At 41.9% G+C, this 15,274-nt stretch overlaps 2 protein-coding genes across 3 annotated transcripts in view; both read left to right on the forward strand.

Annotated features, from left to right (window-relative positions):
* Positions 1 to 43: 43 nt before the first annotated feature.
* On the forward strand, positions 44 to 7,968 carry spint1a (serine peptidase inhibitor, Kunitz type 1 a). Its single transcript, XM_070842906.1, has 10 exons — positions 44 to 569; positions 1,139 to 1,296; positions 1,438 to 1,579; positions 3,441 to 3,608; positions 4,162 to 4,209; positions 4,688 to 4,819; positions 4,950 to 5,000; positions 5,110 to 5,280; positions 6,656 to 6,715; positions 6,898 to 7,968. The coding sequence occupies exons 1-10, from the start codon at positions 158 to 160 to the stop codon at positions 7,080 to 7,082; spliced, it is 1,527 nt and encodes a 508-aa protein (XP_070699007.1). The 5' UTR covers positions 44 to 157; the 3' UTR covers positions 7,083 to 7,968.
* Positions 7,969 to 10,079: 2,111 nt separating this feature from the next.
* The window catches only part of LOC139211793 (pleckstrin homology domain-containing family G member 3-like), a 29,709-nt gene continuing 24,514 nt past the window's right edge, over positions 10,080 to 15,274 (forward strand). For both annotated transcript variants that reach the window (XM_070842183.1, XM_070842184.1), the window contains exon 1: positions 10,080 to 10,291. The gene's annotated coding sequence lies outside the window, so the exon portion shown is untranslated. The remainder of the gene's footprint in view (positions 10,292 to 15,274) is intronic.

Below are 15,274 nucleotides of genomic sequence, written 5' to 3' on the forward strand. Positions count from 1 at the left end.
ATTAGGACAGGAGCGTTTTTTGCTCCCTTGAGGCCTTAACACACCCGAGAGAAGCTGATTTTTGAAATAATCAGTGTTATTTTTTATTCTCTTCACTCTTTACTGTGCTCTACAAGGTGGTCGTTGGGTTTTATTTGTGCGAATCTGGACTTTTAAAATGAATTCACTCCCTCGGGGACAATTTGGAGCGTCTGCGCTCCTGCTCCTCATCGTACTTGTTCACCCCACCTTTGGCCAGATGGCTGGTGAGGAGTGCTTAGCCCAGTTCAACAAGGGTCCGGATGATTTCATTCTCGATGCCGATGAGTCTGTGAAAGCCGGAGCGACGTTCATTTCGTCGCCGAAACTGGATCGATTCAAGGACTGCGTGAGCGCCTGCTGCAAAGAGCCGAGGTGCAATGTCGCCTTCATGGAGAGAGGAGCAGAGGAAGGCTTGGTCAACTCCTGCTTTCTGTTTGACTGTCTGTACAAACAGAAATACATATGCCGATTTGTCAGGAAGAGCGGATACATGAGCTTCATCCTGGACTCCGTTTATGAGAGTTATCTCCAAGTGGATCTTCCCCCAAGTAAGACAAAAAACCCCTTTTTCTTTTTAAGACATTCATTTGTCACAGTTTGGGCCCCCTGATGATAAGATCGTCTCAGGTGCCTTACCACGGTGGTAATAAATCTTCACGTGTGTTGTGTTTCTGTACAATTGAATATTGTAGAAGAAGTCTTTACATTATGGTTAAGGATATCTCACATCACGAAAATGGTCATCATGACCTCCACTCTTCATGTGAGTTAACATCACCACAGAGAGATAACTGGGGTCCTGTTTTCCTCCACAGGACCACATTTTAAAAACTAAATCTTCCAATGAATCGTTTCACTTTCTCGGGAAAAATCAGAGGTGCTTCGAGTGTTTTCAAATCATTTCAAAATCTTTCAGGCAACAGACTTAGGGCAAAAACCTTCAATTCAGCATGTTCACACACGTCAGGTTATTATAACCCCTGGTGCAGGTTACACTTTAGGCTTTACAACTGTATTGGGATCTGTGGTTTTTACTCAGCTATAAGCAAGCTGCTGTAGAGCTTGTGAACATGTGATGAACACTGATGCCACGGTCTCTCTCTCTCTCTCTCTCCAGGTGAATCTGACCGTCCACCGGTGGCCAACGGGGGTCTGGACCGGGTGGTCCAGCCTCAGGACAGCGTGATACTGAACGGCGTCGAGAGCAAAGATGACAACGGAATCACGGCCTTCCAGTGGCAAATGCTCACTGGATATCCTTATGCTGTCATTGAGGTGAGTAAGTAGAATGCAATGCAAACCTGCGTCTGTTTGTCAGATCCTCCTTTAATTTATTTGTGCCTGTCACTCAAAAATCCACTGCCAAGAGTCACATACGCGAATACTAAGAGAACGCTGTGTTTCCTCGCCTTGTAGAAAACCACCTTTGACGACCAGATTATCGTGTCCAATCTGACGTCTGGGGTGTACAAGTTCCAGCTGACCGTCACAGACACCATCGGCCAGTCAGACTCAACCAAAGTCACCGTCCTGGTCCTTACCCCCGAGCAGTCTGACCGTGAGTACTTAGACTGAGGGGAAAGCTGAACGTATTCATTTATACAGGACATGTGTTTATTCAGTTTTTCTTGGAATGTGTGGAAATGTTTTTTCATCCCTTTACATGCAATTCCTGAGTATCCCTCTTCAAATCTGAGCTTGTGAATTAAATTTAATATTAGGATTGGCTGCACCAGTTTCCTTAGTTTCTCTGCAAAGGGGGCATTTAGCAATGGATTTGGTTGAGTTTCAGTTGTAAACATGAGTCATGTATTGACAATTCCTCTGGCTTATTCAGAGCCGCCTGCCTTATGTTTTATGTTGGGACATGGATAAGAGAGGATTAAGCAAACTGTCAGATTCGATAAATCTTTCCCTTTTACTCAAATTATTAATAGGTTGATATTTGTCTTTAAGCATTTAAAGCTCAAAATATAATTTTCTGATTGTGACTAGGATGTTTCTTTAATAAGAACTGCAGTGTTTTATATTTGTTGGAGGGGGTGTTCTCTAAGAGACTCGCATTTGTCACAAGCACCATGGTAGCTGTGATCAAACCTGTCGAGGCACGCTCGCCTAATTCCTGTGGACTGAGTGACAAAACAGCATGAAGATGGGGGGGATAAAAGCTCACATTTTAAGAAGATTAGATTAGAATCAGCTTTTGTAATGAACAAACTGATAAAAAAAAAAAAAAAAAAAAAAACAGAAATATGGAACGAGGTGTTTCTTTGTCAACTTTGTGTTTCTTTGGCGACTTGGTTAATGCTATCTCTGACATCACAGCAAACATTACCTGGAAACATAACAAAGAGAGCCACAGTGAAGATCTCCTGCCAGGCCGCATTTGGAGTTTCTTTAGAAAGCGGAAGTGTGTTGTGCCGTTGGTGTGGTTTTTACTGCTCCCCTATCACCATCCCACTCTCTCCACCCCCGACTCAACCAAACCTGTCAGTCTGGTTTCAGTTTGGGTTACACAAACAAGGCGACAAGCCGCCACGTGATCCGTGTATTGATTTAAAGCCTTTAAGACGTATCATTCACAAGTAATTTCTTGTACTTGCATTTGCATGTTGTTGGTCAATTGTAGACTGAAAAGTCTTTTAACCATTCAGTGTGTCAGTAACTGATTAACAGCGTGTGCCCTGGATAGTGTGAGGAATGCGCCACAGTGGAATAGACTCTACGTGACAATAGTGAATGGTTTGAAAAACGATTAAAGCCGATCATGAATGAGATGGTAACGTGAGAACTTGGAAATGAAAGTGTAGCTTACAGCCTTTTTGTCTCCTTCCCTGTACTGACTTCCAATGACTTTATTGTGCATTTATTTATGAGCTCTGTGGTGATGCTGAGAATGATGTATCATCAGCCACATACAGACGACCGACATGTCACCGCAGTTGCATTTCCCTATACCTCATGTCTAGTTGCACGACTGTCTATGCACGAGACAGACATCGAAAGTTGGATATACCACCACATGTGGTGTCAGATGTGAGACAGAAATATTAACGGTTAGTCCGACTGGTTCGTGAATTTGAAACAAGTGTTACATTGTTAAGTGTCTAGTGAAGTCATCTGATGCACTGATTAAGTCAGTATTCTCCTGCCTTTGAAGCAATGACTTGTGAGGAAGATTAGTGTGTTGAGGACATAAGACCACTTTGATAATTTATAACTAGATTTTACCCTCAGTGAGCCTCGGTGAGAACTAATTAAACCATGTACATGACATCATGGCGTGTGTGTGTTTGTGAAGGACAAAATCATTAACTCAAACTTCTCACAGTGATGGAATCGCTTTTGACTCACTATATGTAGAGTCAGTATTATTTAGTGTGATTCAAACTTAATCCTGTATTTTTGTGTCCCACCAGACCACTGTATGGCTCCGAAGAAGGTCGGGCCGTGTCGTGGTTCTTTCCCTCGCTGGCATTACAATGCCGCCTCAGAGAAGTGTGAGCAGTTCTTGTTTGGGGGCTGCAGGGAGAATCTCAACAACTATCTCTCCAAGGATGAGTGCACCAACGCCTGCTATGGCTCAGGTATCTGTGTTCAGTGCTTTTATACTTTTCCAAGGGTTTATCTTGCAAAATATTAGCGTGTGTTAGTTAGCTGGTGCGGGCTGTGTGTTGTTTTCAGCGTTATCTCAGTGGGGTAACAGCAGGCTAACAGTGTCTATATACTGGGGTTTACTGTCAGTATACCATCACTAACACTTTTATGGAGAGAGAACCTGAAAGTTGCCAGTGAAACAGTTGCTGGAATGGCAACAATAAAAATTACCAGTAGTAGGAAATATTAGGAAATATTTCCTTTCTTGCCAAGAGTTAGATGAAGATAAGTTTACTGCTCTGTCTGTACCGAGGAGGCAGTTAGCTCAGTTTAGTATAAAGAGTGGAAACAGAGGAAACAGTCTGGCTCTGTTCGTCTCTTTGCTAATGAACACAACATGTCTTGTTTTAATCTGTGTAAACATGACACATTTTGGTTTTCTGGAGGGTTTATATGCCTGACTACCTCTTCACAGCGACTTGTTAATTCTTTTTAATGAATGATTGAATTTTAACATTTTGCTATTTTTTTTTTTCCTTTCAGATAAAGTTAGTAAAACTGGTAGAGGGGTGTCAATTCCAGAGTCTCAAGGTAGGTTAATTCAAAATATACATATATAATGTAGATATTTTGCTCACTCATAATCTTTTTTTGAAGAAGTAGAAAGCAATGATGATGATGATGAAAATGTAATTCATTATCTACTGGTCTGTGGGGATGACTCTAGGCAATAGGAACATTCCTGCCCTTTATGTTGGCATATAAGGAAGGCAAAGAGCAGACACACACACCTTTCCATATTTGTAAATTCAAATGTCTTTCCCTTTATCTGTTATGTGGTTGATCACAGCAGTGTTGTGTTCCATCACTTTGGAACCAAACATCCTGATGCCTAGTTAAACCTGCATTAAAAATAATGCAGGTTGTCCGGAGGGGGTGGATGATTGCAGCCGAAACACCTATTAAGCTGATGTGACATTACTGGTAGAGCGATTACAGTGAGGCAAAACAGTAAAGTTGGTGGCAGTAGCAGGCAAGTGACCTTTTGCTCTGTGTTTGTATGCCGCAGGAGAAAAATGTGGCACTGCATGCACCACAGAGGAGTTCACCTGTGCAAACGGGTGCTGTTTGGATCCTGGCCTGGAGTGTGACTTAACCCCACAATGTAGTGACGGCTCAGATGAGCAGAAATGCAAAGACTGTGAGTATGCAAATGAGGCCACATTTTCATGCAGGCTCATGGGAATTTAGATGCAGCAATGATAGGAAAAGTGATAAAATGTTTCCTTGAAAGACATGTTAACTTAAATTTTGCCTTATGTGCCTTTTAGTGAACGACAATTTTCGCATTCTGCTGCAGATTCCAGTGAATGAACAAAAAGGTGATTTTCATCTTTTTTCGTTGTTGATTGGTGCTTTCCATTCATTTCCATTTCAATCCATCCTTCCATAATTTGTTGTACTTATAAAACATGCTCTTGTCATTCACAGTGCGCTGCACAGAGCTTCCTGACACAGGAACCTGCAGAAACAGCTTCAGCAAATGGTATTACAACCCCGTTCATGAGGATTGCTTCCGTTTCAACTACGGTGGCTGCCATGGAAATGACAACAGATTTGAAACTAAGGACGCATGTCAGAGACTGTGTCGTGGTGTAACAGGTGGGTTGTTCTTAACATTAAGTGGGCATTTTACAGACATTTACACCCTGGAAACAGACAACCATTGTACAAAAACACAGAATGCCCCCCATCCCAGTCATCCTTCACACAGACACACTGTTGAGAGGCCTTTCCCAAGAGGCGCAGCAATCCGTTTTACCCACATGAACTTTTATGGTAGTTTATTTTTTGTTGATGGAGTTTTGTTTGGTTCCATTCTCATCTGCTGCTGTCTGAGTGGTACCAGCACTCTCTACAGCCTCAGACTGTTTTCTCAGATAGTTTTCTAATCTACTATCACCTGCTGTGGCTCGGAGGGAACTGTTGACAGCTCAGACAAAAAAACAAAAAGCGTAAATGTGAACAGGGTGAAATGTAAATGTGAACTCTGAATTATTAATTTCTCAGGAAGTTCTGTTTCTTTGTTCATGACCAAAACTGATATGTAGCTCCTGCAAAGTTTTAAATAGTGTTTGAAGGTGACACAAATTTAATTGGTTTTTAAGAGATGTTCCTTCAAGGAGATGATTTGGCAAAGGAAATGTACAAATACATCCACCCATTGTCCATACCACTTATCCTCAAAGGTATATACAAAATACAATCACAAATGAAATATTTAAATGACGTATTCAATTTCTTTATATTAAAAATTGAACCAGTGACTGCATGTAATAGGAGAGTTGCTTATAGCGATAAACCCATAGAAAATTAAAACCAGACTCTGCAGCTTCTTTCAAGCCTATTTAGTGTTAAAGAGTCTGACTAGTGACTGTTTGATTCACTCTCATCAACATCCATTTCAGCCACAACAGGCAGCTGCAATAAACCCACTGTACGCTACCTGCACAGCAGGTGCCAATGGCAGACAAGCAATTTTAGTGACTAGCTGAGAAAAATATTGGAGCATTTAGCAGATATAGAGCCTGGTCGTTAAGAGATGGTGAAGACCAAAAACGGAGCTAAAAGGAGAGTGAATATTGGACTTACTGCATATATGAAAAAAGCTGGATAAATGTTTCGGTGGCTCTGGAGCTGTGCTGTCAGCACAGCTCTGGGCTGAAGTTTGACCATGGAAAAAAAATCTGGGGTGTGTTATGTTGGTGCCAGGTTTTGATGAGGAAGAATTAAAAAAAAAGGTATTAAATGACCTTATCTCTGGTTCTGCTGCGTCAGTCTTGATTCTGTTTTTAAAAATTGACCATCAAGACTCTGATAGTGTTGTAGGAATATAATGCTAATGCCGAAAATTGTCATCGCATGTTCAATTTATCCATCACAGCAGAATGCAGATTTACATTTAATGAACTCGTCTCACGTTTTTACATGTCATGCGCCACATTAAAGCCATATAATGTCTTTTTATTTATTTCAGAAAAGGACGTATTTGCACGAAAGGAGGAATTTGAAAGAAGCGTGTCCGAGAGCCATACAGGTATATTACCTTTCATTTGTTCCCAGTCTAGTCGCACATCTTGCGGTTTGCGACTTTTTTGAAGTTTTACCGTCTTCCACCTTTATGATGTGTTTCCTGAGCTTTGCAGCCTGGCATGCGGTCTCTGTAAGTGACTGACCTCCAAGTTAACTTTCTAAAATGTAATTTAATGCCTTTAACAGGTATCATAGCCGTAGCCGCCCTCCTGGGTCTAGCTATCGTCATCCTGCTAGGCGTACTCCTGTTCTGCCTCCTTAAGGCAAAGAAGAAGTCGGTACAGCACCAGCGTGTGCCCGTCAACTCCGTTCCAGTAACCTTCGAGGATAGAGAGCGTCTGGTCTACAACAGCACCACCAAGCCCATCTGACCCCTCAGCCCTCACCTTTCACCCCCATCATGGTGGTTAATGACACTGGGTCCCAGAGCTGTGTCGTACCAACAGAACAAACTCAGATTGATGAGAGAGGAAACAATGTCCGTTGACTAAGTTTGAATGAATTTTGCCGGAGAGGATCTATTTTTATTTTGTCCATATATGGATGTATTTTGTGAGGGTGATGTGTACAGAAGGCAGAACGTCTTCAGTGATGAAATGTGATATCTAATGATTTGTCTTTTAGCTGTTTGTAAAAGTTGTTGTCTTATAAAATGAGTTGTTAGATATCCGTCTGTACTCAGGTTAAAAGGGAAGGATTGTCAGTAGTTTGGAGATGGATTACCACCGGATATCATACACTCTGTTCCCACGAAACTAGTTTAAATTAGAGTATTAAGTATTTTCTGCTATTGTTGTGCTTTTGCTTCCATGAAAAGATGTGATAGCTGTCAGTGAGCAGCTCTTTGTGAAACAAAACCAGAGTGGGAAATTTAGTGGAGGTGGTGAGCCCTTCAGCTGCCTGCAGTCCTGCCACATCAGCTTCTTCACTGTCACAGGTACTTTTACCCTGTTCATACACTGTTGTTACATGAAATTACACACACATGCATCGTGTTGTTCACGATCTTACCAAAGTGATGTTTGACTTGAGAAGGTTATTTTGTCGATGATTTTTCAAACGTGTGTGTCTAGAACAAGCGTAATGTATACATTGAATATAGCTTATTGATACCTTTATAAAGCAGCCGAATTGTTGAATATTCAACATTTTAAACTTTGTACATATGATCTGATCTATAGGTGTCTGTAACTTTAGCAGCATCATGATGTTTATACTAAATAAAAATATTAACTCAAAAGGTACTCGGCAGAGTTTGTTTTTTTTTGTCTTGCAAAAAGTTGACCAACTTGTTTGAACGTTTTCAGTTTTTATTGACATCACTGATTTACTGCTCAGCTGTGTAGCACTTGTTTTTGATGGTACAAGTAAAATGGCTGTGTTTCATGCTCTGTTTCCCACCACTCCAATCCGTTTTCTCTTAAAATACAATTTAATGCGATTCCCTCTGTTGTCACATAATTGGGACATTTTTGAGCCTAAATACGCCTAGTTTATATATGTACATAATATTTAGTGACTTTGTTTTTTCATGTCTTATAAGGTCTTATCTTGTTTTTCAAGGTTACTCATCTGCACCGTGAACGTCCTTTCACTTTCTTTTGCTATTCTGATGCAACATCTTCCCTGTTTTGGATCAATGTTGTTGTTATATCGTATATCTTCAAGTCAATTCTTGTTCATTTGTATAGAACATTTCATACACATTAAGGCAATTTAATGCACTTTACAGTTTATAAACAAAAAAAGCAATGTATAGAAAGAAGACAGTTTGAAAAAATACAATACAATAATGAAATCTTTTTTTTAAATAGGAGCTCAGCTTAAGTGAAAGTATCCGAGAAAAGGGTGGGTTGTTCCACAGACTAAGGACTTTAAATAGTAGTTAGGCCTCTACTTCACCAAGCGCTCTTCCTAGACACTTTAAACTTTCAACATAAAGATAAAAAACTTTGGAGCTAGCGAAGCCACTCGTGAATTTATTATTATTTAAGTTTTCACCCCGTGACAAACTGCAAATATAAACAGCCCCATACCAACTGTGGTCTTTTATTGTGTTATTTTGCAACATGCCAGGCCTATATCAGATACACAGTTTAATTGTCTGCAAATACAGTCCTGCACTGTGCTGCCATGAGAAGTTCTGACTGTATATATTTTTTAATTTTTGATCAGATAAATGGAATTACACTCTCATCCTCTGGATTTATGATCTGTGTGAAAAACATGACACCCACCGAACAGAAGCACTTCCCTTTGTTACCAGCAGGTGGCAACATTGGTTTATTTCTTCTTTAACGTTATGTGGCTAAATCAGATTATTATGGGCTACACAAACTCTATTACTTTGATTGTAAAAAATCTTTGTTTCAATGATAATTAGAAATTACACATTTTTTAAGGCATTTAAGCTGCACATTGTGCTGGAGCGAGTTCAGTCTATAAGACCACAGTAGGCCTCTATGTAACAATAAGAGTTTCATTTTTTCTTTGTGTTGATTCTTTCAGTAAAGTCTCGGACCATATTGCTTCCTTCCCAGCCTGTATAAAGATCTTCCCATCAGAGCAGGGGACAGAGGGGGTTGTGCAAAGAAAAAGCATCCTTCTCCATTTAATCAGCCACACATAAATTAGCACCCACCCAATTGACTCAATGATTCACTGAAGCCACCCTTTGTGAGCCCCCCCCCCCCGACCCTCCAGTCTGCTGACCTGACCGTCATAAATGTATCAGGGGTTACAATCTGTCATGTCCTTTCACAAGCCTGTCATTGGTTTGCACACATCACCCACGGGTGGAGGTAAAGACACTTTGATGGGGAAAAACATTTAGCTCGCTTACCCTCTTTTTAAACTATCTCAAACTGAAGGAAATCACTAAACTATGCAGGCCAGATGTGAAGATGTGGGGACACTCAGCAAACAAACTCCAGACTGTCAAAAACAGGCGGCCCTTTGTTACCTTCACTGCCCCTCGTAAGTTGTAGTTATCTTGCTTTTTTCTTTAAAATTCCTTTTTTTTTTTTTAATCCTTTAAAATGTAAACGTGACTTTAATGTACATGTATTTACTCGGATGTATATAGGCCTGCTTGTGTGTTTTTGTTGAACCAAAAACATCCTTTAAAACAGCAGTTATTCAATCAATCAATTCAATCAGACACGTTAGAAGGTCAAGCAATAACAGGGAGTAATAAAATAGATACTATTCTACCAATGGAGAACCAGAAAAGATTCACACCCTGGTTGAAATCACTACGCGGGTTCAGTCACAGTCTGTAGTAGCTGTATTTCCGACGCGTCCTGAACGCAGCAGCAGTCCTGCGCAGCTCTTCGGAGATGCAGCAGTGTGTGTGTTTGCTGTTTGGGCTCAGTGTGAGCTGGTGATCTGCTCTGGGATCTGTGCGTATGTGTGTGTGTGTGTGTCTGTCTGAGCGGCTTTTAACATGTGAGAAGGAGAAATTAACGGAGCTACTTTAGTTTTTTTTTTTTTTAATTTTCCCCCAAGAAGCCGCAGAAGAAGTTTTTTTTTTCTTTCCTAAGGAGAAAAGTCGCTGGAGGGAAAGAAGTGGGCCAAGTCGGTACGTGAGCTGCTTCTGACAACTTTATCAAATCTCAGCTAAGTCTGCGGTGGCTGTGATGCCAGATGAGCTTCATGTCAGAGGGGTTTGTCCTCTGTGGTCACACCGACCATTTTATGGAGTGTTTATGGTTAAAACACACACACACACACACTGGATATTTTCTTTTAGCTTCTTCAGGCGCGTCCTGAGCTGCAGAACAGGGGACTGAATGTAGCAGCTAACAACTGATCCACTTCAGTGACAAAGCTGCAAAACATCTGCCTGTGTGTGTGTGTGTGTGTGTGTGTGTGTGTGTGTGTGTGTTTTTGCTCATGATGATCAAAGTTGTTCTTACAGAGTTTTGGTGCATTCATGTAATTTCACAACCTCCAAGCTGGAGAGGGCAGGAGTTTCAGTCAGATAAGTGATGTTTGTCTTTGAAACTAACCACTCTCAGCTGAGTTGAACTTTGATCAGCTGCTGGAGTTTTTTTTTTTTTTTTTTTTAATCATTTCGGGGATGAGATTTTTCCACTCAGGCACTGATGCCAGCCTCGACTTGTGAGACAAACTAAGCTCCATGCTGCAGTTGAATCATTTGCCATTTCCTCTTTCCCTGCATCCCATTCACACCCCCTACGGTGCCCATACTTGGCCCCAGCAAACCTAATTGTTTTTTTCTAATGAGCACCCCAGTGAGGCACAGTGAGGTTTTAAATGAAGGCTGTTCATAGGTCAATGACTTTTCCCACCAGCTGTTGAATAAGAATGGGTCAAAATCAATCAGTTACCAATGAAAAGTCCCATTTTCCACTCATTTGACCTCACTTGACCTTTCAGACAATACCGTCTCAACTTCATTTCAGATAAATGTTGCCTCAGTGCTGTTAAGAAGGGCGCTCTCTTCCAGGTGGTCCAGACAGGAAACTGCCCAAGTGTATCTTGGATCTCACAGCTGGCACCTTGTTCCTTCTTCCCAAGTCTTGGTATGCTGCACCGATGATAAATAAGTTACCCGAGCTGCAGAAAGTAAGAGTGATTTCATCTATGGAGACCTCGTAAATTTAAAAACGGACATCTGGGTTTTTCACAAGTCACCGTCTTGTTCTGCTTCTGATAGATCTGGATCTCATGAACCCGTAAAGCTCCAGCTTTTGCAAAGTAACCTATAGGATTACACCATGAGAGTTAAAGGTTGACTTTAAACAAAACCTGACAGCTTTGTGTTTGTTTTAAAGTGTGTGCTGTAGATGTCGTAGCAGTCCACCTCCCAAAGGAGGCCCAACGTTTTTGTTTTTGTTGTTATAATCTTGACAAGCCTCCGCCAAGGCACGAGCGAGGGGTTCGCATGCAGATGTGGTGTAATGCACCTTTAAATGGGCACACTCCAATTCTATTTGAAGACTTGCTGTGTAATCTTACCCAGCAGCTTTCTGCTCTCCCCTCCAAACTGCAGTGTGTCATTTATAATGTTAAAGAACTGGAGGTCTTCACTTGTCATTCGATGGCACTTGCCAACTTCACTCGCCAGGTATGCATTCTGCGGTTAAAGGTCACTGATGGGGAGGTGAAAATTGCTATTTCTCCTTTTCCAGCACAGCGGGGAATGATTATTCTCCCATTAAGGGCTATTTTGGCCGGGACGTACGTGCGCCATATGGGCAGAGCTGCTCACAGTGCCCTGTGGGTGTTCATTTGGATGGATCGCTTATCGCCACATCTAAGCTGCATGCTCAAAAATGCAGTGGACTAAAATAAGAGGATCATATGTTGTGTGTCTGTGGGAAGTCATGGGTTAGGGCGGCGCTTTTGTGTGGAAGCTGTGGATTTGATTGAGATGAGGAGAGACCGTAAGGGTGTATTGTTTTCCTTCAGTGAATGAAAAGCTGTTAGCCTCTCAAGGCCTGTGTGTCAGGGGACAAACTGCAGGAGTAATGTGGGAAAGAGGGTGCTCACAGAAAGGCTGTTTGTCAGGAGATATTTTCTGCGAGGGTAGACAGGGGAAGAGGGTGAGAGAGAGGTCTTGCAAGATAAACATGGCACCAATGCTGAAATAATAAAGACTCTCTGTCTCGGCTGGCCTGTAGGACCCTGGACCTCTGCCTGCCATGCCAGGTTTGCTTTTATTCGTTCTGAACGTAAACATCCGTCTTGACTGATGGTGTCTTAAAGAAACTCGACCACTGTGTCTGACTAGAGACATCCCAGGGGGCTTATGTCATGCCTGCAGATTCCCATGGGCCTTGTTGGGGCCGGCGGTGACAGTGAATGCAACATGATGCGGTAGATCTCTGACTGTGAGAGAGAAACGCAGCAAGAATTCTCTGGACTATTTTTAGCCCCTCCTCTCATCAACTTGTTCGGCACGAGGAAAAATCTATTTGAGCTGTTAATTGTTGTTCAAAAAGCCGATTGAATTTGTCATCAGTTGTCAGCATCAACAGTTGGCAGTAAGACAGCTGGTGGAGTTGTCAGACTAGCATATCAAGATTTAACAGCCCATTAATTGGCAGCATTCTTTGCATACATTAATGCTTATTGTGTCTATTTTCACATCCCCACTGACTTGTCTGTGCCCCCTGTAACCCTTCCTGAAGAGACAGAGAAAGTGGCATGTCTCTCCGAGAGCAGAAGTCTTGTTTTCCTTTGGTTTCCTCTGTAGACATGTTCACTGGTTTCACTTCTCTCATAACCTTGACAGGCTGTCAGTGGTGAAAAATGCTCCAGATATTCATCACCCCCCGAGGACCCTTTTCCTCTAACGCGTTGCGCTGTAAGGTCTTGGTTCAAGGTATACGTTTGTGTGTATTTCCCCAGGGTGAGGTTTTTAACACGTTTGTGGTGGTGACTCAGTATAAATTTTCTCCGTATTTGCAGCGGTGCTGCATCTTGCCAGCATCTGTCCTCCTTAATCATCTGTTTGTTGTGTTTTAAAGAAAGGAATTCAGGCTCGGACTGCCTGGATCAGCATTAAGCCTGGCGATTAGAGGAACAAGGAAGTTTATCGGCCCATCTGAAGAAATGATCCATTGCAGGTCTTTCTTTTAATAACCATCAGATTGGCTCTCGTAGCATCTGTCTTCAATTAAGGGGCAGGCTGCAGATTCCCATGCGGGAGGTTCATGCTGCGGGTAATGCAGTCATCAGCTGTGGGAACCAAATGCTCTCCGTTTGTGTGAAATGGCAGCTAATTCAGGCACAGGTGGCCAGCTTGGCATGAATGTTAGCCTGTATGTAGTGTTTTCTTTAGGATTTGAAATTTGGCTGTGCCCCCTCCCTAGGAAAACAAGGATTTGAAATTGCCATATGTCAGCAAACAGGAGGGGAAAGTTAATGAGTTACGATTGTTGAATTCTGTCCAGATGTGTTAAGATTGCGGGTGACGCTGCTTCACCACATCCTGCTAAACATTTTCAAACATTTTGACTTTCTCCGGCCAAACCATTGTCTACACTTACACACCTCTACAGCCTTTGATAAGACATTGAACTAACACTCTTAAGTCCCAAGCATCTACAGTATTTCTAGGTTTTTAGTCTGTTATTCCTCGTCTAGCCTGCTATTGCCCAAAGACAGATTAGCATAGTTTTGTTCTGGTCATTAACCGGGTTACCTCAGAGGTCATAGTAGGTGGGATTATTAGAGGATTTTATTAGTTCACTGTTCACTGAGACAAGTTCAAAGCCAGCCCCTCAACATGAATGCCACTCCTGCAGGTTACACAAACTAGCCCAGCACTTGAAAATCAATTGGCCAAGCTTGGTCAAAGGCTGTTTGAGGAGGCTTCATTCTTAAAGAATGTCATCATAGCAGTGCTGCACTGACTGAGCACAAACTAGCGTGTCTTACAGCATTTGTAATACTTTTTGCTCTCAAAAATGCAGCGAGATTATTGATTTCAGTCAGTCCCATGTCCGAGGCAAGGTTTACAAAGGCGATGTTGGCTGGATTGGTCAATTTTTAATGATAGAAATATCAAAAAGAAGAACTTTTTCTTCACAGCTTACAGACACTAAGTTCACTCTGTGAATAAATGATCCAAATCCTGGAGATTGTCAGTATTATATTATCCCTCCTTACCACAAAAGTTTAAAGAAAGGTCATCAAGACCATGCAATTACAACAAATCTAACCTGAATACGATCATCACAGTTACATTAAAGGTATTCTGTAGAGGTTGTGAAAAAAAACCCAGCATGTACGTTTACATGCAGTGTTTCTCACCAAATGACATTACATGTACATTTGGATTAACTAAAGATAATACTAGTTGTACAGCTGACTCTCTTGTCATGTAAACAAGTTTTACTTGAGTCCAGGCTTCAGCTGCAGGGAGCGTACTGTGAAGCAGTGATCTTAATGTGTGGAACCAGTTCTGTGACTTCTCTTCTTGCATTCCTGCACATCTTAATTGGCAAACCTCCTGGCAGTGGGCTCGGTTTGGCCTCGGCTGGCCTGGCTGTCATCTCGGCACAGTGGCCAGCAAATGCACTAGGAACAATGCCCATGCTAATCCCCGAAGAATTCCCGCTCCTCTGATCTAGCTGACCCAAGAATGTGATGTTTAAAAGGCCGGAGGCTCACCAGGAATCACAGGAAGACAAGTTCTCATGCACAGTCTTCCATGTTAATTTGCTGTAAGGAGGCAAGAGAGGCAGTGATGTGAGAAACTGGCTGCACAGTGGCTCCGAGGGGACCCACCTCATCATTACCAGCGCCGCAGCCTGGTGTGATGGATTAGAAAAATACATGCCACCAGGGGAGAACCTGTTATGCCACTGGACAGTTACACTTATAATGAGAGACTTCTTTTGGATTAATTTGTAACACTTAGTACACAAATTTATACAAACAAGGCAAGTTCATATAAAATCAAGGTTTGCACTCATCAATTTAAGATGCATAATTGATAATTACGTAGTTCAAACCGCAGCGTCAGCTTCTACAATGTCAAAACCTCTAACATTTACTTTGCGACTGCTATCTCTCTTGAGTGTACGTT

Source organism: Pempheris klunzingeri, chromosome 13, assembly GCF_042242105.1.
Source record: "Pempheris klunzingeri isolate RE-2024b chromosome 13, fPemKlu1.hap1, whole genome shotgun sequence".
NCBI classification, from domain to species: Eukaryota; Metazoa; Chordata; class Actinopteri; order Acropomatiformes; family Pempheridae; genus Pempheris; species Pempheris klunzingeri.

Bases quoted from the DNA above. Each gene is read 5' to 3' on its own strand.
- spint1a (XM_070842906.1), top strand. From the start codon at position 158: ATGAATTCACTCCCTCGGGGACAATTTGGAGCGTCTGCGCTCCTGCTC. The intron at 5,001-5,109 runs GTGATTTTCATC...TGTCATTCACAG, and splicing joins TCCAGTGAATGAACAAAAAG to TGCGCTGCACAGAGCTTCCT. The intron at 6,716-6,897 runs GTATATTACCTT...TGCCTTTAACAG, and splicing joins CGTGTCCGAGAGCCATACAG to GTATCATAGCCGTAGCCGCC.